This window comes from Cavia porcellus, unplaced genomic scaffold (assembly GCF_034190915.1).
Source record: "Cavia porcellus strain 051 isolate PalLab524CR breed Dunkin Hartley unplaced genomic scaffold, mCavPor4.1 scaffold_11, whole genome shotgun sequence".
Lineage (NCBI taxonomy): Eukaryota > Metazoa > Chordata > Mammalia > Rodentia > Caviidae > Cavia > Cavia porcellus.
Window position 1 is genome coordinate 65231556 of NW_026947494.1, and position 23262 is coordinate 65254817.

Sequence of the window (23262 nt, forward strand, 5' to 3'; positions counted from 1 at the left end):
TATAATGAGAATCACTGTAGCTACTTAAGTAAGTAAGGGTAAAATGACATACATGTGAAGCACTTAGATAACAGGGCACACAGTGAAAGCTCAATAGATATCAACTACTATTATTGTTCCTATACCTTTTTATGTTGCAAAAACAAGCAAAAAGAAACAAAAGGAGGGGTAGGAAATGGTGAGAAGAGATTTTAGATGCAGAAGATATTAGTATTCAACAAGTCAATTACAAATGTGATATACAACTGCCTTATCCTTTCCAGCATTCTTTTCATTACTCATTTGTTTCAGTGCAATACTTTTGTATTATCTGCAATTTAAAGCAATGTGTAATATTTACTTAATATAAAATACTGCCTTTGCTACTAACATGAATTTTAGGTCACAAATTTATATTATTTAACTACAGTAACACTGTACTGTAAGTGAAATTATCACTAATTTCACAGTTCTGGCCATAAAATAAATACAAAAGATGGTAGTCTGAATCTTGAGAATAAACTTAAATGCTTGCTATGAAGGAATACTAACAGCTAAGACATATCATGTTAAATGCATGTATAAATGTTCTTTCAACTAAGAACAGACAATAGTGTTAGGTGTCACTTTTGGGAGAAAATGGAAAAGCTCCAGAGAATAGCTGTCAATACTTGGTATAGGGCCTTACACAGTACATGGAAGATATTCAACATACAGTGCTGCTGAATGAATTCAGTGAAGGAATCCTCAGGCTTAGGAAACCTTACCACACTAGCTTGGCAGTTCTACCAGTGTGAATACTTCCTGACTGACAGCATTAGTTCTCGTGTCACATCTTTCCCGCCAAAACTGTTCAACTCTCTTTACAGGAAAACTTTATTTCCTCAGGAAGAAAGAAAGAACTCTTCAAGGCATAGGGTAGCCACTTCGAATTGTAAACAAGATATGATTCTGTACGACTGCTACTGGGAAAAGAATTAATAATGTCTTCAAGTGTACTGATCACCTCCATTCCAACAACAGCGAAACTTCATATGAAGAGTGAATAATTCTCATCTATTTAGTTCCCAACAAGGCACTTTGGCTTTTAGGGATATCTCAAGCTTGTCATACAAGACATGTTTCATAGTTTCAATTGTTTTTGATTTATAAAACTTTAGCCAAGTAGGACATTAAATTGCAGAATGTGATACTAAAATAACATGAATAAAAGATTTTTTAACTGTATACAAAGCACCTATTCTGAGATACGGAAAGAACAATATAACACTACATATTTGCTCTTCATCAAAAGACTAAGCATAGCAAAAAGGTAATGTTTTACTACTATCTTTAATGCTAATCACTATTTTAATAAACTCAATTCCTGTGCCTAAACCTGCTTTCAGTTGTTAACCTGGTAGTCAAAACAATCTAAGCAAGGCAGTTTTTGATGAACACTTTTTTTCTCTTAGTTTGAAATAGGATAAGAAACACTAGACAAGCCCTTAAAAGTGTTTATATCATTCCCACCTGGCACCATACCACTAAAACTACACCATCTGGAGACAGATGGACATAGGTTAGGCACTGTGTTTATTTTTACTTTAAAGAATTATCAAAGTCCTACATTTTTGGTAGTCTAAATTTATTCAAATCATATACAACACAATATTAATTTATACACCTAATGTATTCTTCAACATTTATTGAGCCAGAATTGTTTTTTTAAAAGCCAAAGCAGCCGGGGATTTTGCTCAGCAGCATAAGTGCTTGCCTTGCAAGGGCATGGCCATGAGTTCAATCCCTGGCAGAAAAAAAAAAAAGTCAAAGCAAATCTCTTCTAGGATTATATTTAGAATTACTATGAAAACATAAAATATCCAACAAAGAATCTGTCTAAAGAAATGAATGTTATAAAGGCAATGCACCTTTATAAGATATTAAGATATTATATTTTAAAATTTAAGATATTATTTTAACTTGTAGGGAATTGGCATTAAAGTTTACTTATAATATTTTTAAAGGAAATTATACTTTTATAATCCTCCTCTGTGGCATATATGGTCAAAGGCCAAATCTTAAACATTTCTGAAAAATAATACTTATTTGAAAAATTCTAGCCTTATTATGTAATTTTTTTAAAAAAATCAAACCTAACACCCATTAACATACGACATTCTCTATCAGTGAAGAATATTTTAATTCCTCTTGTGTAACCTACAAAAACTTTTAATTACAATAATCAAAGTGTAAAATTATGTCCAATCATGTTAGGGTATCTTAACAACTACATAGATTCTAAATCTTTAGAGCAATCAGCATTTATCAGAAAGATTCTGGAAAATGTACTAAACTAAAAAGAACCAGATATGGAAGTAGCTACAACAGTTCAAATATATCAAAAGCTTAGAAAATGAATATAAAAGTGTTAGTCTTTCTTTAAAAGGCTAATGTCTATTAACAGCTTAAAACAGGGCACAGTAGGAGGTTAATATGTTGTTGTCTGAATCACTCTCATCAGTTTAACTATCTATTAGTCCTTATTAGCAATGTGCTAGCAAAGTGTTATTGGTCTTTTAAAGGTTTTTTTCTGCTGCTTCTTATTCTATTTGGCCAGGTAAATACTTTGGCAATAGTGGTTGAAACACAAAGTTGAGGCCTGTAGTTTTGCTAGGTTTAGAATTTTTGTGTTCTACAGATATATCTGTACACTTGTAAAACCACACATATAAAAGAACATTCACTGTAGCAATGTCTAAAATAGGAAAATATTAAGAAACATGTAAAGACTGCTTTAAAAAAAAAGTGTGGTATGTCCACACAGAATACTTGGTAGCCACTCAAATAATGAGGCCACTCAACATGCTTTAAATACTAAACAGAAACAAAGTGGTATTACTACAGAGTAACCATTACTAATTAAGAAAAGCATAAATGTATATCCTTGCACATGCAGAGAGTATCTCTGGGAGGACATAACACACATCAAAAAGCGAGGAACGATGTGGGGTCCAAGGGTGGCTACTGGACATGGGTGATTTCTTCTGTTTCACTGGGTATCTTTTTACACCTTTGGAATTTTGTACCATTATGTATACAATGCCTACACAAAAATACTGTTCTAATCAGTCACTTAAAATATGTAACAGTGTCCTCTTCAAAACTAGCTGTATATGAGTATGTTCTAAGCAAACTGAGTGCAACTATTTTTGTAAAACTGTTCACAGGAATAAATACTATTGACAAGAAAAAAAAATACTGTTCCAAAGAATTGTAAAACATGTTAAATTAAGAGGACATAAAAAATACAATACCACTTCTTCCCTTGAAAAACTTTAAAAGCCAGAAAGAGTAAGTTCATTCTTTTTATACTATTTACCAAGATTTTTTTTTGTGCCTCACCTCTGGGAATTTGTCTCTGACTATGGAGCATTAATCCAAGAATAGACTAACAGGATTATGGTGACTCAAAGAGTCTGGTCAAAGAAAAGCCATGATTAGAGGGCAGGCCTCCAACAATCTCAGTTTTTCATATCAGCATCCAGAAGTAAGTGAAAACACTCTAGGTTATCCTAAAACAGTGGTGGTGAACCTGTGGCGCGTATGTTGTAGCAGGTGGTTTGTATCACTGAAAGCCCCAAAAGGTTCATCACCACCATTCTACAATTAATAGTAGTAACAAAGAGAGCAATGACATATAAATTTGCAGTTATCAGAATCAAGGATATTAAGAAACACATCATGACTGACAATATCACTTTGAAACAAGATAGAAAAAAAAAATTAAATGTAACACCAAGTTATCATAGTCAATGAAAACTACAACTGAAGCAATATCCAATTAAAGACTCAGATAAACAGTAAAAATCTTTATTATAATAAGGCTTTCAGGGATCTCAACAGGCATTTTTTCCATAGGAAAAATGTTGCACAGTACTTGGCATTAAGTGTCTGAAACTGTTACAAAAGCCTATTTAACCCTGGTTAGTATATGCCAATGTAAATGAAGAAACACTGTTCACAGAAGCATAGCTTCTGTAAATATGTGTCTAATAAGGAAAGAAACTGAATTCCTACTTGGACACCAAGAAGGTCTCCTATGTTACTGTAATTCTTTGCCACTGAAGTTAAGACTCTTCTACCTTTAGGAACTACAAGACAGGAACAGGACAGAGTCTGTGAGAAGGAAAGGTTCGGTTTCCAAGAGAAGACATCTTCTTCCTTTCCTTTTCATTTCCTCTAATGATAGTATAGCACTAAACTGAGTAAGAATAGTTTGGAGGTGAGACAAAGGGCTGAAGAAAGATAACATCTGTTTCTTTTCCCTACTTCTAACAAAGAGGATAGATCTGACCACAATACTGAAACTGAAGAGACAAGGTTAAGTCTAAAACAACAGCACCATGGGGAAGGGGAAAAAGACAGGAGAGTAAGATGTGACTCCCTAATCAATTCAGTAAATCACTTCCTGTATCACACATGAATCTACATAAATTAGGTATTAAAGCAATTATATCAATTATTGCTGTACTGAAAGAAACACAATTTCAATCCAAGGAATCTAAACACCGGGATGTTTCTGTTTTTGTTGCTATTTGGCTCATACAACTAAAATCCTGTGAAGGTCTGGCTTCAAGGTTGGCTGATCCAGCAGTTCAACAATACCATCAAGAAGTTTACTGGAGTGTGGCTCTTGCCTAGCTCGCATGAGCCATCTTAGGTTTGAGCCCCAGCAGAGCCAAAATAAAAAAGGACAAATTCCTTTTTCTCTTTACTCTACTACCCACAATACAAACTCTCTCCCAAAGCCAGATGCCTACTGCTCAAAAGAGACTGCTAGTCACAGTCACGGTGACATGGAGAAAATACTTTGGACCCAGTAAAAGTTTGGAAACTTACTCTGATTAGGCCAGCCTAAATCATGTGATTATTATAATGTGGCTTTACAAGACAGAAGTCCACTCTTAAGGTGGAGGGGAAGCAATTCCCTTTCAAAGAACATGAATGGCATATGTGTAAGAAAGGACAGTGGACACTGGAATGAAAATACACATAGACATCAAGAAAAAAATAAAAGAGGTTACCACTGGGTTCACTAGAAGATATTTGCAATGAAGTTAATAGCCATAACTCAATTCAATTCTGCCATTTAAAAAGCAGGAAATTAGCTATACATGGTGACACACATCTGTAGTTCCAGTTATTTGTGAGAGGATCATTTGAGACTAAATTTCAGACCACCCTGGGCAACACAGCAAGATCCCCCATTCAAAAAGACAGCAAACTATCAGAACTATTCTTCTTACAAATAAAAGGTGGCTCGAGAGCACATCTATTTAATCTACTACCAGAAATGCTAAAATACTTTTAAAAAGAGTACTAGGAAACAAAAATATGAATCTTGAGATCGATTTATTTCGTCCCAATGTGAAAGGTATTTCTATTTCCCTGTAGATACATGGAAATAAACACCTTGCTCTTGATTGTGGTGGAGGTGCTGGGGACAGGTACAGAAGATAAAGGGTACAGATGCTTGGCAGATTTTTAAGCCTACAGTACTGACAGTTATAAAACCAAATGATATTGGTTTAAAAAGTAAACATTATCAAAAAAGAATTCAATCTTCCTCTAGAAATGCTATGCCAAACTTAAGAAATCAATGTATCATAAATCAAAAGAAGTAAGAAAAAAATCATTTAAAAAGTATTATTATTAACCTTCGTTAGCATCAGTTCCTGACCAACCAGTATCAACAGAGTTTTCAGGACTTAGCATGTAATCTCCGTCTAGAGGCCTTTCCTCATACCCTGGATACCCACACTGAGTGCACAGTCCTGGGGAAAAAATGGGTAAGGATGCCCTTTCCAAGGATGCTAATCCCAAGTAAAAGTTCTGGGTGCCTAAGGTAAACATGTCATTGTACCCAGGGGAAAGAAGATAATTATGTCATGTAAGACTGGTTTCCTATACCCCTTCCCTTTTTCCTTTTACTATTTATCTTTGAGGATGCTTGCTTAATAGGACAATAAAAATAATTTTTTCCAAAATGAAAAGTAAACAAAAACAGTATTCATTGAATAAAATTAAGGAATATTGTATACTAACCATTACCGAGTGGATCCATGAAAGGAACTTTTCTGATTGCTGGGAATGTAAAATGATACACAATTGCTTAGGAAAACAGTTTGTCAGTGTGACTGATTGTTTGAGTGTCCCCATATTCCTAGAGGAGGATCCTGGTTACAAACTCCTGTGTAATTCCTCCCATACATTTCCAATTTATGGAAAACTACAGGATAATTTACTGAAGCAAGTATACGTTTGTCGGAATTTTTCGTAATGGTACTTTAAAATCAGTTTTAAAATGTACTTCAAGGGTAGAACTCAGGCTAATGGGAGAATTCATATATAAAATACTTTAATCACCAATAATATAAAGTATTAAAGTGATTTATTTTCTGATAATTAACCAAAAGCAATATATTTCATAATAAGCATTAAAGAGGATTTTGGATGTTTCTAAGACCACTGATAAACTTTTTTGAGACATGACCTCACTACATAGTTCAGGCTGGCCTTGAACTTGTGGCAATCCTCCTGCCTCAGTTTCCCAAGTGCTGAAATTACAGAAATGCAACACCACACCTGGCACAACTGATAAATGCTTGATGAATATATTCATTACAATAAGCTGATCATTACATATTGTACATATATAAAAACCTCACTATACTCTCATAAATACGTTCAATTATGTCAATTAAAAACAAAATGTAGCCGGGGGTTTAGCTCAGCGGCAAAAGTGCCTGCTTGACAAACACGAGGTTGTGAGTTCAATACCTGGCACCAAAAAAAAAAAAAAAGTAAAAATAACTTAAAATCTGGACTAGATAAGCCTATTTATAGAAGTTACTTACTCAGCAGCTAAACACAAATATAAACATACACACCTTACTAAACTAGAATCAGACAGACAGTGATGTGGTTAATTCTAGGTAAACCATAAGATCTTTTTTTGATGGAATTTTAATAATTAAAACTTTCTGGACAATAAACTATCACTTCCTAGTTTAAAAATGCTGCCTGATATAATGTATTTCTACAACTTTTATTAAGATATAGATGACTAATACATCTTTTTATTCCTAAAATACTATCCTGAAAAAATGTCTAATTATTTAAGAATTTTACTTAAAGCTGTTGTTTCTCTATTTTCTTTTTCTTCTGGGGAGTGGAGTATAAGGCATCAAACTCATGACCTTGCACTTGCTAGGCAGGTGCTTTTGCTGCTGAGCTTAACCCCCTGCCCTGTTTCTCCATTTTCTGTCTCTCAATTTTAGTTATAAAGCAAATGTTATTTCCAGATTCCCAAGCTTCTCCCCCTCATATAAACTTTTTTCTAGTTTCCTTCATTTCTTGACTTAATTAACAAATATATGTAACATGTCTATTTTGACTAGATTCCATTCTCTGATCACTGAAAAGACAAGAACTACTCAGCACTGAGAAAATATAATAAACATTACAAAGCTGCCGATCAGTGCTGTACTAGTAACCTAAGTTCAAATACACCTCAGTGGAGCTCCAGGTCTTCAAAGATTTTGTAGAGTACAGTACAGACATATTCTGGGCAATGAATTAAAAGCATAGCATTCGTGTTACTTAGAAGTTGTGGGACATTTAATGAAATACTAAGTTGAAGCCTACTTGATCCAATATAAACTCGAGGTTAGAATATAAACATACAGAACTCATTAGATATTTCTTTAGCACAAAAGTGCTCAACAACAAGAAACTCCATAAAAACAAAACACTGAGGAGGATTTGGAAATATCTGTAATCAAGCACTAAAACTGTAGGAATAGCTAGTAATTCTGGTGATTTATTTCCAAATTTTGGGATTAGGACTTTTTTCAAAACAAAACTATTGTACTGTTTCTGACAATAAACTTAATGGCAGTAAAATAAGAGTGCAACTTGCCACACTGCATTCATAACAAGGCTAGGTACAGTTTGGGAACAGTGCTGCTTTATTAAAAAAAAAAAAAAAAATCAATACAATTTCCCTACAGGTTCATGATGTAAAATTTTATAATCAGGGCTTGTAGATCTGTAATTATGGTATGTCAGCTACATTTAAACAAGAGTGTTAAAAGATTGTTAAAGTTAAACTAACACAATTGCAGTGTGAATTGTCCTAGTCTCATTCTAATCTACTGGTGTCACTTTCATTTAATCAGAGGAAAACTATGGGCCAATGTCAGTGTATTTCTAATGCCTGAACGTTCTTTGTTCACTTTGAATTTTAGGCCATTACCAATCTAAAATAGTTACAAAAAAAGATATATTTAAGAAGGTATTTTTATTCAATTAATTCTACCAGTGGACTATCACAAACTTTATTGTAAAAGTAAATTGTCTTTAGAGTTATTAAGTAACCTTTTATGTTAAATGGATGAAAGTATTCTGTCTTGCAGAAAAAGCTTCCTGAATTTATCACAATTTATATAAATACAAAACGTACTCAAAAACTTATGGCAGAATAAGACAATTAGCTAAAACACATCAATATTTAGAAAATATCAATCCTATCTTCTATTTTAGTGAATTTTCTGAATCTTTAACAGAAGAAAAAGTTACTCTGGTAAGGGTTCATATTTACATCGTGCATTTAAATTTTAAGAAAGGTCCAATGCACAATAGCCTCCAAACAAATCACAGGACACACAAAACAGGGCGATGCCAGCTCATTACAGAAGAGTTAATAAATCATCTTGATTTGCCTGTGGTTTTTTCAGGTTAAGCACCGAATGCTCTAAGTTGTGATGGCTGATGCCAAACAAACAAAATAAAAACAAAAAAAGTGTGGGGGGGAGGCTATCACTCATGTTCTGTAAAGGAGAATTTGTGCTATTATTTGGTGTCTCGTTGCTAGGGCTGCCAGATTAGCTGTGACCCTGTCACAGGTAACAAACAACAGTCCTAGCAATCGGCAGGAAACATAAACCTACATTTTTAAAAAGAGCCAGCCAGACCCAAATCTACCAACTGATTCCCACCACAGGCTGGGTATCCTTTACTCAAAATGCTTGTGACCAGAACTTTTTCAGATACCAGTTTTTCAGATTTTCAGTATTTGCATAAACTTTAGAGCCTTTCTAACCTAAAAATTCAAAATGTTTTAAAATCTGAAACTTGTTGTGTGATGTTTCAGCACTTGAAAAGTTTTTATTTTGGAGCACTTCAGTGAGTTTCAAATTTTTTAATTAGGATGTGCCAATAAGCAAACATGTTAACAAAGGTTGCTGCTCCAGAAAACACAGTGCAGTTACTCATTTTGCCTCTCATACACATTTCTCTGTAGTTGCATAGCAAAAATCAGCCCTTAAAACACAATACTATTACTGGAAGATATTTAAGGAGGCTTCTGGATTAGAGCCTGAGCACCAAGTCATTCCAGGTGCAGTCCAATTAAATGGACTTTTTTTTGTCCCAAACAACCTCCCTCTTGAAACCGATTCCAGAGAGCAGATCCTTTGCCTGCTACTATACAACTAACAAAGTATCTCTAGCACTATGAGGCTTCTTCTGCCTATCCTTCTATCCTTTGCCTAAGACACAGCCCCTGAAACTTCCTTCTTGCTTAACATAGGATACCATCCAGTACTCTGTCTTCAGCATCCTGCCAACATGCTGAAATGACAATCTATTACTCATTGACCAATCCTGATGTTGCCAAACACCACCATCTACCTACTGCTCATTTGTGCACGCCCCTAATACTTAATATTCCTGTCTAAATTTCTTCCTAAAATCCACAATTGGCAATTTCTGAATCACCTAAAGTGTTTTAAAAGATCTGATTGGACTGTAACCCCTAAGAGATTATTCTCCCTAGTATGACCTACTCAAACTCAGCTCTAAGACAAATACCTTAAATACAATTTCTAGTAGTTCTCAACTTTTGGAGAGAAAACTGAAGGAACTGGAGGTATGAGGGATGACTTTAAATTGCTTCTTCCAAATTGTGACTTCAGAAGAGAAATGAGACCGTAAGAAGTGATCATTTCACTAGAAAAGAAGTAGGTGAGAACAAAAGCTGGTCTTCAGACCACTTTTAAATAAATTAATGAGCAAAAGCTCTTTCGCCAAAACCAAGAACATGTCTGATCATAATCTTTAAGTCTTTGAAACTAAATTTGGACAGGATGGGGGAAAAGTATACTTTTAAGCCCTTTTTAATATGAAAAATCTTTAACATATATAGAAGAATGTAATAAAGTTCCATGATCATATTCAAAATTATAAATATATTGTCATACTTGCCTCATCTATTTTTCATCCCTTTGGTGAGGCAAAATATAGATTTTTGTTTTGTTTTGTTTTGTTTTTTTGAGACAGGGTCTCACTATGTAGTTCAGGCTGGCCTTGAACTCACTATGTAGCCCAGGCAGGCCTTGAACTCACAGTGATCCTCCTGCCTCAGCCTCCTAATACAGATTTTAAAAATAGGATACTAAGGCAGAAGATGAGAAAAGTAATACTAAAATAATTTTTATGAGAATAATATTTATGGATTTAGTGGGTTTAAAAATCAAGACATTACTACATTACTAATCATAAATCATTATGCCTTTAAAAATAAGTAATGCTATATATTAATTATCACTAAAAGTCTGTATGTGGTAGCACACACCTGTAACCCCAGCACTAGAGAGGCTGAAGCAGGAGCATCGCAGACAGCTTGAGCTACAAAATCAGTTCAAGGCCAGCCTAAACTGCATAGTGAAACTCGTCTCAAAAAGACAAAAATAAATAAATATTCCTAAAACAATTTTTTAAAAAAAATACATCCTATTGTATAATATACAAGGGAAATTCTATACCCAAATGGCAACAGAAAAAGTGTGGGAAAAAATATATGATAGCTATTTTCACTAACTTATAAGCAATTTGCAATTATGGAAATTATGAAGATGTCATAAAATTTTAATTTACAGAGGTATTAAGCATATCAATAATGACTATCAATAATAAAGTTGTTAGTATTTCAATAATGTACTGTTACTGAAAACAACAAAAGCTCTGAGAAAAGGCTGAGAATTTAGCTTAGTGGTGCAAGTGCCTTCCTGGCAAGTATAAGGTCTTGAGTTCGATCCCTGGTACCAAAAATAGAAAGAAAAAAAAAAAAGGCTCTGTTTCTAAGCAGATCACTAAGATACTTGAAAGTTCTTTTGGTTTTGTTTTTGGTGATCCTGGAGACTGAATCCAAAACCTTGTGCATGCTAAGCAAACACCATACCACTGAGTTACATCCCTGGCCCCTTTTAAAAATTTTTATTTTGGGTAGAGTCTGGACAAACTGTCCAGGCTGGCCACATGCAGCTTAGTACTTGAGAATTTTTTAAATCCTAAGAACTTAGTTTACATCTATTTCAATGAGTCTTCTCTAAAACATGTATCATAAACATGAAACAACTGAAACGGAATGATTTTGTAAGACAGGTTAGATTATTTGAATGAGAAGTGTTAAAGTCATACAGAAAACACGAAACCACTGTTACAAGAAATTTCTCATGATTTTTAGTCTAAAGCCTTCTCCAATTCATTCTGGTACTTCTGCCAAGTATACTGAATAAAATTATAATACCTGCGCAGTAAACGATAATTGAGCTGTGGGTTTAGTAATGGTATGTATGTTTTCAATTATACATCTCAAGTCCCCTTTTATGACAAATTTAAAACCCTGAGCATCACTGCTTAAAGAAGAAAGTCCTATACTGTATCAGAAACCTCGTTTCACTTTCTTGCTCCACTATCCTGCAGTGTGACCACAGGTGATTTTGGTTACTTTTTCAAACTTAATGAAACTTAAGTGTCTCAAGTAGGAAACGGGACCACAGTATCACTAGCTAACATTAACTTTGCTACAAACAGTGCAGCAGGCGTTCCTTGCAACAACTGTATCAAATGGTTACTTTTACTTTAAAAATGAGGTTAACAGTAGCACTATGCAATGTAATGTATTCCAAAACGGCTAAGTGGGATGGAGACTTAACCCAAGCAGTCTCCATTCAGAAAGGGCTATGCATTTCCAGAACTACGATACTACCACACTATATCTATGCTTTAGTAATGAAAGCAAGACGCTGTGCTGAATCTCAGAGGCAACAGTTTAAAAAGTGGATTCATTCCCCCACTAGTTTGCCTTCTCTGATAAGGAGGAAAGCACCGGCTGCCCGGGACTACCCCTGTCTACACAGAGGACCTGCTGAGTCGGAAAACTGCTTTATCCTTTTTCCTGGGCTGCTGCTGCCCTGCGGCTTGGCCTTCAGAGGTCTAAGTCCGGATCCAGTAAGCACTGGGAGCGGGGAGATGATCGGCCGGCCCCGGCCCTAGGAGCGCGCGCTCCGGTGCCGGCCTCGGCCTCGTCCTCGGGGCGGCGGCGGGACGCGCGGGGCTGGCGCAGAAGTTGGCGGACCGCTGGAGTCCAGGCCCGCTGGCCGAGCGTCCCGCAGCCGTGTTCGGAGGCCCGGGCGCCGCCGCGGGCTCTCCCAAAGGAGCCCCGGGCTGCCGACGGCCGGGCCCGCTGGGCTGCGGAGTCCGCTCCACAGCCTCGTGGCCTGGCGCCGCCCACAGCCGCTTCTTGCCACGCTGACCGGGCCCAGACCCCCGCCCCGGACCCCGCTGCACCCGGGCCTGCGAGGAGTGAAGGGCGTCGCTCCCGCTGCGGCCCGCGAGCCGGGCGGCCTGGAGTCGGCGCCCGCCAGGGCCTGCGCAGCTCCGCCCGCCCGCCGGCCGCCATGAGGAGAGAGTGGGGCGCCGGCCGCTGCGGCTCCTTACCGCTTCACCACGCCGGTCTTGATCTTAATCTGCCTCACGCGAGGATCGGCCATGGCGCCCGGACGCGGAAGGAGGGCGCGGGGCGGCGGGACCGAGAGGGCAAAGATGCCGGAGGCTGCGAGTCGGGTGCACGCCACGGCCCGCACGCATGCGCAGACAGTGCGGCGCGGCCCCACCTAGCGGAGCGGGAGGCTGCGGCTTGCCCGCGCGCCAGTGCCTTCTGTTCGCACGGAGTTCAACTTTTCCCGGTTTCTACTTCTAGGCTGGGCCTTTGGAAAAACTTAGTTCTTTCCCGCAGACACGGATTTGGGACAGATATTGCTTTGTAGGTTTCTGCTTAATGGACAGGGGGACCTGAAAAGTGTATTAAAGATATTTTCTGTTTCCATCGTCTAGTGTCAAATGGGGAAGTGATGAGCGTTGAATGAAATAAAATACTATCGTGTATAAAGAAAAGATCCTACTGTGCCCCAAGCCTCTGCAAAAAAAGGTATGTATAGAATGTGACTTAGGAAGAAAATTTAGCACTTCTTAAAATAATCATTGCTTCTAATGTTTCTCAAATGTTCAACCTGCAAAACTGTGTGTGGGACACAAAAGCTTGGGTGAAGAGACAAACCTGTTTACATTTGGGTTCCACATTTGCATAGCTACAGGACACAGGCACTAAAAGCTACTAAATTTCACCGCTGACCTGTTTCCTCAACTGCAAAATGGAATTAATAATGCTGGTTCTTCAGAGCAGGTAATGTAGAGCAAAGCTTTTATCTAGCTCAGTGCCGGAGACATAGTAGAAGCTCCTCAACTCCTTACTGCTTTGTATTTTCAGAAATAAGACAGTTGCCTAAAATGAGGCACACACCCTCAAACTCTAGCAGCCTCTTCCAGTTGAAGAAGATAAAAAAGGCAAAGCCTCCTCTGTGTTCCTATTTCTGGGTACTATCCTTCAGAATCACTCTCGTGACTCGTCCCCAAACTTGATTCAAGTATTTTTACACTCATGACTGGTTTGGAAGGCCCTTCCAATCTTAGCAGTACAAGACCCTTGCTTGAAGTCAAGCTCAAAACCCACCTCCCAAGAGAGTCCACCATGACTGACCCCTGCCTGTACAATGCTTTCTGGGAAGTTTAGAAGTTTAAATAAGTGATTCAGCAGGGGGCCAGAGTCCTGAGCCTGTGCAAGAGAAGGGCTAAGAGATGTGTGAGTGCTACACTCACCCTACGCAGGTAGCCTGCATACAATAAAAGGGAAATGATGATGGACTAATTGCTGGTTTTCAGAGGAACTCCAGTTTTTACCTTCAGCCAGGACATCATCTCTTGGCTTCCAGTGTAGACCATTTGCCTTCTGCCTGGGATTCTTCAGCCTTCTGGTGTAGATTTCAGCCTTTGGCTTAGATTCTTTAACTTCCAGTATAGACTCTTCAGCCCTCCATTGCAGATGCATCAGCCTCCTGATATAGACTCACACAGAACACTGCAGTGAGCTCCAGACCACAAACTGAACCTTTCGGCCTCCAACATGCAGACACCTCCTGCACACTTCCCCATCCAACTCTGTGGCTGGCCATCATAAGCCCATCTTGTAATTTCTTTTATATTTGTATGTCTTGTGTTATATCTGTTTCTTTAGTAAACACTGACTGATACAGAGACAAAATTAAGAAAGGAAAAGTTTATGTAGCTCACAGTTTGTGGAGGTTTCAATCCATGATCAGCTGGCTCCAAGGCAGGGTGGCATGGGAGAGGGGCAACAAATCAAGGGTGTGGAAGACAGAAAAAGCAAAAAGAGCAGAATGGGAGAGAAAAACAAACCTCTTCTCCTCTCATATTGTATGCCAGTATCTGCCCCCAGGTGAGTGTAGCATTCACACCATCTTGGTGCCCTCCTCCTGCACAGGCTCAGGAAGTTTACAAAGTCAGGATCCTGGCCCCCTTCTGAGTTAGTTAACCTAAACATTTAAAGTTGACACAATATATCAACCATTACATAACCCTACTGTGAACTGTGCATGTGAGAATGCACCATATGAGAATATAATGCCTGATCTGAGTTGGAGCTGAGGCAGTGATGCTAGTCCGGGCAGTGGCTACAGTTACAGACTAACATTAGCAGAGAGGTTTGGCTGCACAGAAACCAAAATAAGTCAATTTCTTGCAACCAAATAAGATTACAGACTGCAGGGACCAAAATGAGATGGTTGAGTAGACTGGATATAAGCAATACACTTTGGGTATCACTATCTCCTGTTGCTTCCAGATAAAACCATCTAGGTGCAGGAAAACAAGCTCAGGACTCCCACTGATGCTGCATTATGGTGAGTTGTTAAATATTTCATTACATATTATTGTGTATTAAGACCAAAATTAAAGTGTACCATAAATGTAATGTGCTTGAACTATCCTGAAACCATCCTCTCCAGGTTGGTGCAAAGATTATTTTCCATAAAGCTGGTTCTTGGTGCCAAAAAGTTTGCAGACTTCTGTCTTAAATCATTCTTCAAACTAGAAATCATATAAGATGCATTTCTTACTGGCACCCTTTGGTTTTGTTTTCCCTAAACCTGGTGAGTTCTGTGTATTCAGCCTGGCTTTTGGTGACCTTTAGGAGTAAATCCACTAGCCACTAGTCTATATGTGATCAGACCATCAACATTGAGTTTGAAGGTTGAACTCTGAGAGACTCACCCTCCAGAGATGGATAATTCTGACAGAAAGCAGGAAGTCTAGCTGTCTCCTCCCTCAGAGATAATTCTTCTGCTGCCAGTCTTGGAAGGTTGAGGTGATATTTTATTAAAGAATTGTCTTAGTTAACTTTTTTTCATTGCTGAGACAAAATATCTGACACCCAAAGTTAAAGTAGGACAGGGTTCTTTGACTCACAGTTTGTAGATGTTTCAGTCCATAGTTGGCTGACTCCAAGGCTGGGTCGCACAACAGACAGGCATCACAGAGGAGAAAACAGTTTATGGTGGGCAGAAGAAGGCCAAAAAGCCACCAGGGATGATCACAGCTGTTTTTATCTCTTATATCTTATTTTGGCTACTTAAGGCAGGGAATACTCATACCCTTAATCTTAGTGCCCTTGATCTTAGCAATGTACCATGAATTAACTTTAGCGGTGTGTACTCTAGATCTAGCCACCTCTGAAAAATCCTCACTTATGACTGCAAGAGGATTTGGGGGGACATCTAGACACAAGCTGTAACATTCTACCCCTGTCCCCCGCCCAAAGACTCATGTATCTCTTTTTATACAAAATGTATTTAGTCTATCTCTAAGAGTTTCCAAAGTTTTAACAGTTTTAGCATTGCTTAAAAGTTCAAGTCTAAGGGGCTGGGGATCTAGCTCAGCACCATAAGCACCTGCCTTGCAAGCAGGCAGTCGTGAGTTCGATCCCCGGTACCGATAAAAAGGAAAAAGACAAAAAAAAAAAGTTCAAGTCTAAAGTCTCCTCTGAGATATAAGGTTACCTCTTTGCCGTAAGCCCCTGTACAAATGAAAGTTAAACACTTCTAACTTGTAAGAGCATAAGATAAACACTGCCATTTTTAAAAGATACAAATAGTGGAATTATAAAAGAATGGGACCAGCTGCATGTGGTGGTGCATGCCTGCAATCCCAGCACTCAAGAGGCTGAGGCAGGAAGACTGTTGCAAGTTCAAGATCAGCCTGGACTACACAGTGAGCTCAAGGCCAGCTTGAACTGCATAGTGAGACCCTGTCTCAAAATACAATCAATCAATCAGTCAATCAATCAATAAAAGAATGGGTCTGAAGCAAGCTGAAAATCTAGCAGGGAAAACATTAAGTCCTGTAGTTTTATGTGTAGCATGACAAGATGTGAACTCCAAAGGGACTGGGTGGTTCTGCCTCTATGATGCTGAGTAATTGCATCACTCATGACTTTTCTCTTGGATTGCTACTGCTCTCTCTCTCTCTCTCTCTCTCTTTTTTTCTCAGATGATCTACATATTTTATTTCTCTACACTTACGGGGTCTCTACTGTACCTTTGGCTTTACACTTACAACTTTATACACACACATTGCCCTCTCAGAAGGGCTTCCCAGACCTATCTGAGTGAAAGCCTTCTTAACTCTACAACTCCTGCATTCTATATGCACCTAAAACCAGCAGCATGTGGATGAAGCCAGGGTCTGCCACCAGCTGAACTAGTAGCCAAGCTCCCTTCTCTCCTTGCTGTAGGGGTTGAATGCCTCTATGAGCTGCATCCCAAAGGGCAACTCTTTTAGGCCACTGCCATTTTGGAACATGGTGCTCTGGGGCTCTCTCTCTCTCTTTTTTTTTTTTTTTTTACCAGTACCAGGGATCAAACTCACGACCATGTGCTTGCAAGGCAGGCACTTATGCCACTGAGCTAAATCTCCAGCCCCTAGGGCTCTCTTTCTAAAGCAAAGTCTTTTACTTTTGCAACTCTGAGGCTGCAAAGCCTGGAGTCCTATTGGTTTTTGTGTTGTTTTCAGGACATTGTTTTTTGTTGTCTTTTCCTGAAATAACTTGGCGTTTTCTTGCTAGTCTTTTAAGTGACCAATATCTTTTCTGTTTTATCTTTGTAGACTGGAATAATTGGAGCTTCTTTTCTGGCCAAACTCACAGTGTTTTGAATCATTTTTCTGGACTTTTTGTTCTTGATTTTCAACATAGCGCTGGCTAAAAACTCCCAACAGTAGTCCTGCCACTGATTCAACATTAGACTGCCCTGAAATTTCTTCTCCCAGATTAATCATTCTGCCACCTTTAATCTCAGTCTCAGACAAAATCTCTGGACATGAGCAAAATGCAGGCAAACTTTCTACCAAGGCATAACACACATTATGTGGAAGAACCCAAAGCCAATATAGTCTTTCTTCCTAGCAGAAACCTCCCAAACCTGGTCCTTTTTGGCAGGAAAGTGTTCCCAGAAAGATTATTAATAATAGCCAGAAACTAGAAAATAACAATCTGTCATTTGTCTTTTAATTATCTGCTAAGTATGTTTGATAAAACAGAATTTTTTAGAATACAGAATTTCAACAAAAAGAAGGAAATAACTAGTCAAAAGACAACAATAAGAAATCACTAGTTGATAAATTAGGTATTGTTATCTTAGATGTGGTTGTTCAAGTTACAAAATCAAAGCATAAAAATTGACAATCAAACAATGATAGTACAGACCATTCTGGATAAACAGAAATTTTTAAATTTTAGATTTTTAAAAGTGTTTTCTCCTCATCATTAGTGTTCTTTGTATCCCATTTAGGAACCCTGCTTACAAACAAATGTCATGATGCTATAACCTGTCTTATTCTAGAAGATTTATTATTTTACCTTTCACAGATCTACAGCCTATCTGGAATTCATGTTTATGTATGATGTGAGACAGAAGTTAATATTAATGTTTTATGGACTGATCACTTTTTAGAACTCCCTTCTGTGCTTTCTGCTCTGTCGTTAAATTATTGTTAGCAAAACAACACTTTTTCTCCTTGCCCACCTGCAATGTAGAACCTATGCTTTAACCTCTGGTGCATCTAGAGGTGGCCAGACACTCAATTATGGGCACTTGGCCATAAGTAGAAGTATGGAGGTAGCTGCCAGAAATGCTTTAGATTTCTTGATAAAAGGAACAAACACAGGAAGCACTGGCTTATTCCCACTTCTTCCATGGAAATAATTGGAGCTTAATTAAAACATGTACCTTTTAACTGTGAGGGAAAGAGAAAGATTTCAGAAATGCCAAGCTGATACCATTGTGCTGTCAAACCAAAACTGTAAGCCACCTATCCTTGGTCATCTTTTGTGGGAAAAACAAATACTTGCTTAAGATACCAATTATGAGATTTTTGTTACTTGCAGCCCAAAGAAGATTCTAACTAGTACCATATCCATTAGAACTCCATATGATATTTCCTTCCCCGTTACATAAAAGATACCGATCAAAACAAAAAGATCTTTAAATGTGGCTTTTGAACTTCACTGTGTCCTCATTATATATAAATATTAAGTATGTAATTTAAGTGGCACAGATCACAGATTATCAATGTTGGAGGATTACACATTTTAGACCATAGAAATTATACACCAGCCTGAAAAGAACATGATTTTTTTTTTTTGTCAGTGATTTACAGAAGTCCCCATTTGCAGCTGAACAGGTTTCTGATATAACAATTCATTGTTCTGACACACATTGTAATCATCATGTGCAGTTTTTAATGCATCATGTTATATTAGCTCAGCCTATGGTCTAATACCTTGTAACATAAATTTTGCCAAAAAAGGTGGCATTACATGACACTGACTTTGAAAAGACACATACTATTTTTTCAGATCACATACCTTTTATCCATGAGTGCCCAGTTCAGAAATCAAGCTGGCAGACCAAAGTGAAGTGAATGTGTAGTCTCAACGTAACATATTTATCTTGAATAGTTTTTCACATTTCTACGTGTAGTCAATGATTCCATTCCATTTTTATGTTGAAATGCATGAGCAATATCAGTGGACCCTTTTTTGTCACCTGAAGTAAGATTCTATTCAGGGTCAATCAGGAGAGACCTGAAAGGTGTTTTTGGATTATACACAATAGACAAAATCTCTTTATATATTCATTGTGAGCTGTAGCTAACTGTTCTGTTTGAAACTCGCACAAAAATTTTTATGATTTTCTTTTTATCTATGATTTTTATGACATTTCTTAAATGCAAAATATTTTCAATTATTATTGCATATTCTTCTTTTGTATTAATAGGAAATATATAAAAAATAAGGATTTTGGACAGCGTATTTCTAGTCTGCTAAAAGAATACTTTAAATGCTGGATGACAAAGACCTGGGATACAGAATTTTAAATTATCTCCTAGCTGTTTCCATCTATAATGGCAAACTACTTAAGGAATAGAGGATTTTTCTTGGTGATAAACCTAATGATAAAAAAAAGTTAAGCAAAAACTTACAAGAATTCTGCAGAATACTTTCTTAAGGGGAATGAAGTCTCCTTGAAATGGCTTTTTGTCTAATACTTTTAGGTAATATAAAAATATTACTTCTTAATGGCGGAGAAAAATTTCATTTCAACTTTTACAACTTCCAATTCTAACATTACTGCCCTAGTGTTTAATTATTGTGTTGTTATCATTATTACTATAATTATTTTTCTTCCCTTATTACCATATTCTTTGCACATGCATGTGTGGATGTGATTGCCATTAAATTCTCTAAAAATGTGGGTTATGTGCTTCCAAATGATTTGGAAATCTAACAGCTTATAGATAAATTTTCCTAAATTCTTAGCCAGATTACATGTACTAACAAAAATAAAATATTAAATAGAAAAAATGAAATATTATATATGTTTAAAAACAGAAATTAGAGGGGCTGGGGATTTAGCTCAGCAGCATAAGCACCTGCCTTGTAAGCAGGCAGTTGTGAGTTCGATCCCTGGTACCAGTAAAAAGGAAAAAGACAAAAAAAAAAAAGAAATTAGAGTAATGAAATTTACTGGAGTTAGGTTGTGTTTTGTACAACTGAAGGTCTATGTAATACCAAGGAACAATCACCATTTAACTTTTCCAGGGTCTTGCTGTGTAGTTCACAGTGGCCTTGAACTCACTATGTAGCACAGGCCAGCCTCAAACTCATGGCAGTCTTTCTGCCTCAGCCTCCCAGAATGCTGGGATTACAGGCATGTGCCATCACAGTCACCACAATCACCATTTAATGATGAATTTTGTTTTCATTTTTTGCTTGATTTCTCTGATATTGGGTCATGCAGTGATATTCTTGAAATTATTAAAAGCAGAGAACCAGAAAGAATTGGCTTCAAAACTTCGATCAAGATATTTCCCAATTAGATAACCTTGAACTATTTACTAATTTTCTAAGACACAGTTTTCTCATGTGTGAACTGGGGTTAGGGTTGTGGTGGTTGTGAAAGTGTGTAAAACAATGTATATAAAGAGTTCAGCACAGTGTCTGGCATACTACAATAATCTGTAATAACTATTATTATATTCTTTATTGAAGTAAATAAAATAATTTACCCATAACTGATGCTTTTTAATACACTATATTTTGGAACAATTTTATGTTTTGCAGAGAACTTCCAAAAGATTCAAATGAAAACCACTGCCCATTCATATATAACCACATCTTATGAGATGAGATGTGGATATTCTTGGATTGAGCTTATTTCAAGCAGTAAATACAAAGGAATTCACACCTGTCAGATTTATTAGTGACAATTTGTAATATCAGTAGCTCATTTAAATGAATACATATAAAATATTCTGTGTAAATTATGTGTTCACGCCTATCAAATTTAAATGGTAGCTGTGTAGATTTTGAAAAAGTATCAACTTTTCATTTTTTACCTGAAAGACTTATGGTATGGTGAAATGCAATGATATAAATAGATACAATTTTTAATAAATAGAAAATGTTCAGCACATGTAGCTGTTATTTCAAGTAGGGCAAATTGATGTGAATGAACTTTCATCACTCTGAAGGCACTTTGTACATTTTTTAAAATTTATAACAAAATATAAAATAGAGCCTCTTTTTTTTTTATCGGTACTGGGGATCAAACTCACAACCCCCTGCTTCCAAGGCAGGTGCTTATGCCACTGAACTAAATCCCCAGCCCCTCTAGAACTTCTTAATGCAGCCTGTATTTTTCTTCTAGCACAGAAAAAATTGAGAAGGAAATTTCCAAGAGGTAAAATCCTGAAAGTTTCTTGTAATAGAAAAACAAAAATGAAATCAATGAAATTATAGTACATAAAAACATTTATCATATGTGTTCAGTTCTTTATTTAAAAATGAGAATTGGTCTGCACCAAATCATTGGAGAGTAAACACTTCAAAAAATAATATTATTTAATTCACATTAAATAATTTGTACCTGCAAAGGCTGATATATAATTTAAGTTGTATACACTATTATACCAGGTTGAATTTTATTTTGTAATAAAATAATTTGTACCTGCAAAGGTTGATATATTTAAGATGTATGCACTATTATACTGTGGAATTTTATTTCCTTTGCTTTATAAAAGTTAATTTCCACAAGTCAAGAAGAAAAATTAATGTTTTACAAATACTGCTATGTAAATGAATAAAATTTGGTTGAATATCTCAAGAATTCAGCAGCTATGTGCTAACTGTTGAAATAGAATAAAAAACAGTGGGAAGAACATTCATGATACATTGCTTCCCTAGACCATAATGTATTTGTCAATTACAAAATGGTGCAAGCAGAGCGTGGGGCATAGCTCAGTGGCTGAGTCCTTGCCTGGCAGGCTGTGGGTTCAATCTTTAGCACTGGAAAGAAAAAAAAAAAAAAGATAAAAGCGGATTGTATGAATACTGGATGAAATAAAGAAAAGGTTGAAAGGAAAAACACAAGTAAAAGAATTTAACTGCATGTTCCAAGTGGCAGTTGCAAATTGCTTATCCTGGATGCTTATTAGTGCCCTTTACACTTTCACTGTGGTATTTTTGTTTTGCAACCAATTGAAAATGGGTATAAGATCAAAATCTTTCAACAAAGAAATTCCAGGCCCAGGTGGTTTCATTGATAAATTACACTTAAGTAGAGAAAGCCTGCTTTTGATTATTATCTATTTATGTGTGTGTGTGTGTGTGTGTGCCTCTGTGTGCGTGTGTGTGTGTGTGTGTGTGTGTGTGTGTGTGTGTGTGTGTGTTTTGCAGTCTCACTATGTTGTCCAGAGTAGTTCCACACTTCTGGTCTGAAATGATCTTTTTGTCTCCTGCTTCAGCTTCTGGAGTAGCCCAGACTACAGGCAACATCCTGTGCCCTGCTTCTACTGAATTTCAATTCCATTTACGTAATTCATGCATAAATATTCGTTTGAATGTGTTTTCAATATCTGTTCCCATTTGATTTTTGTCAGTCTGGCTAGATGCTTATCAATTTTATCACCTTTTAAAAAGGGCTTGCAGGGCTCGGGATTTAGCTCAGCGGCATAAGCGCCTGCCTTGCAAGCAGGCAGTTGTGAGTTTGATCCGCGGTACCGATAAAAAGCAAAAAGACAAAAAAAGGGGAGGCTTGTTTTGGGAGGACTGGATGGATCGCTCAGTGGCATAGTGCATGTCTAGAATATGTGAGGTCTAGGTTCAATTCTGAGCACCAAAAAGTAAAAATAGCCTACTTCTGGCTTCATGGACTTTGCACTACTGTTTTTGTTTTTTTCTTTTTTTTTTTTTTTTTTTTTTTTGTCTTTTTCCTTTTTATCGGTATCAGGGATCGAACTCACGACTGCGTCTTTGCAAGGCAGGCGCTTATGCCGCTGAGCTAAACCTCCAGCCCCCTTTTTTTCTGTTTTAAATTTTATTGACTTCTAGCCTTAGCTCTATAAAATTACTTTGTGTCTTGTGTGCTGTACTGATTCTAAAATCTTCTTTTCTTTGCTGGCTTTGTGTCTAGTTTGTTTGTCCTT

General features: G+C 37.2%; 1 protein-coding gene across 1 annotated transcript in view; it reads right to left on the bottom strand.

Annotated features, from left to right (window-relative positions):
• Tbca (tubulin folding cofactor A) overlaps nt 1-12997 on the bottom strand; it is a 75508-nt gene extending 62511 nt beyond the window's left edge. Inside the window, exon 1 of the mRNA XM_003464386.5 lies at nt 12805-12997. Coding sequence (XP_003464434.1) covers nt 12805-12857 — 53 coding nt within the window. The 5' untranslated portion in view covers nt 12858-12997. The remainder of the gene's footprint in view (nt 1-12804) is intronic.
• Between the last annotated feature and the right edge of the window lie 10265 nt (nt 12998-23262).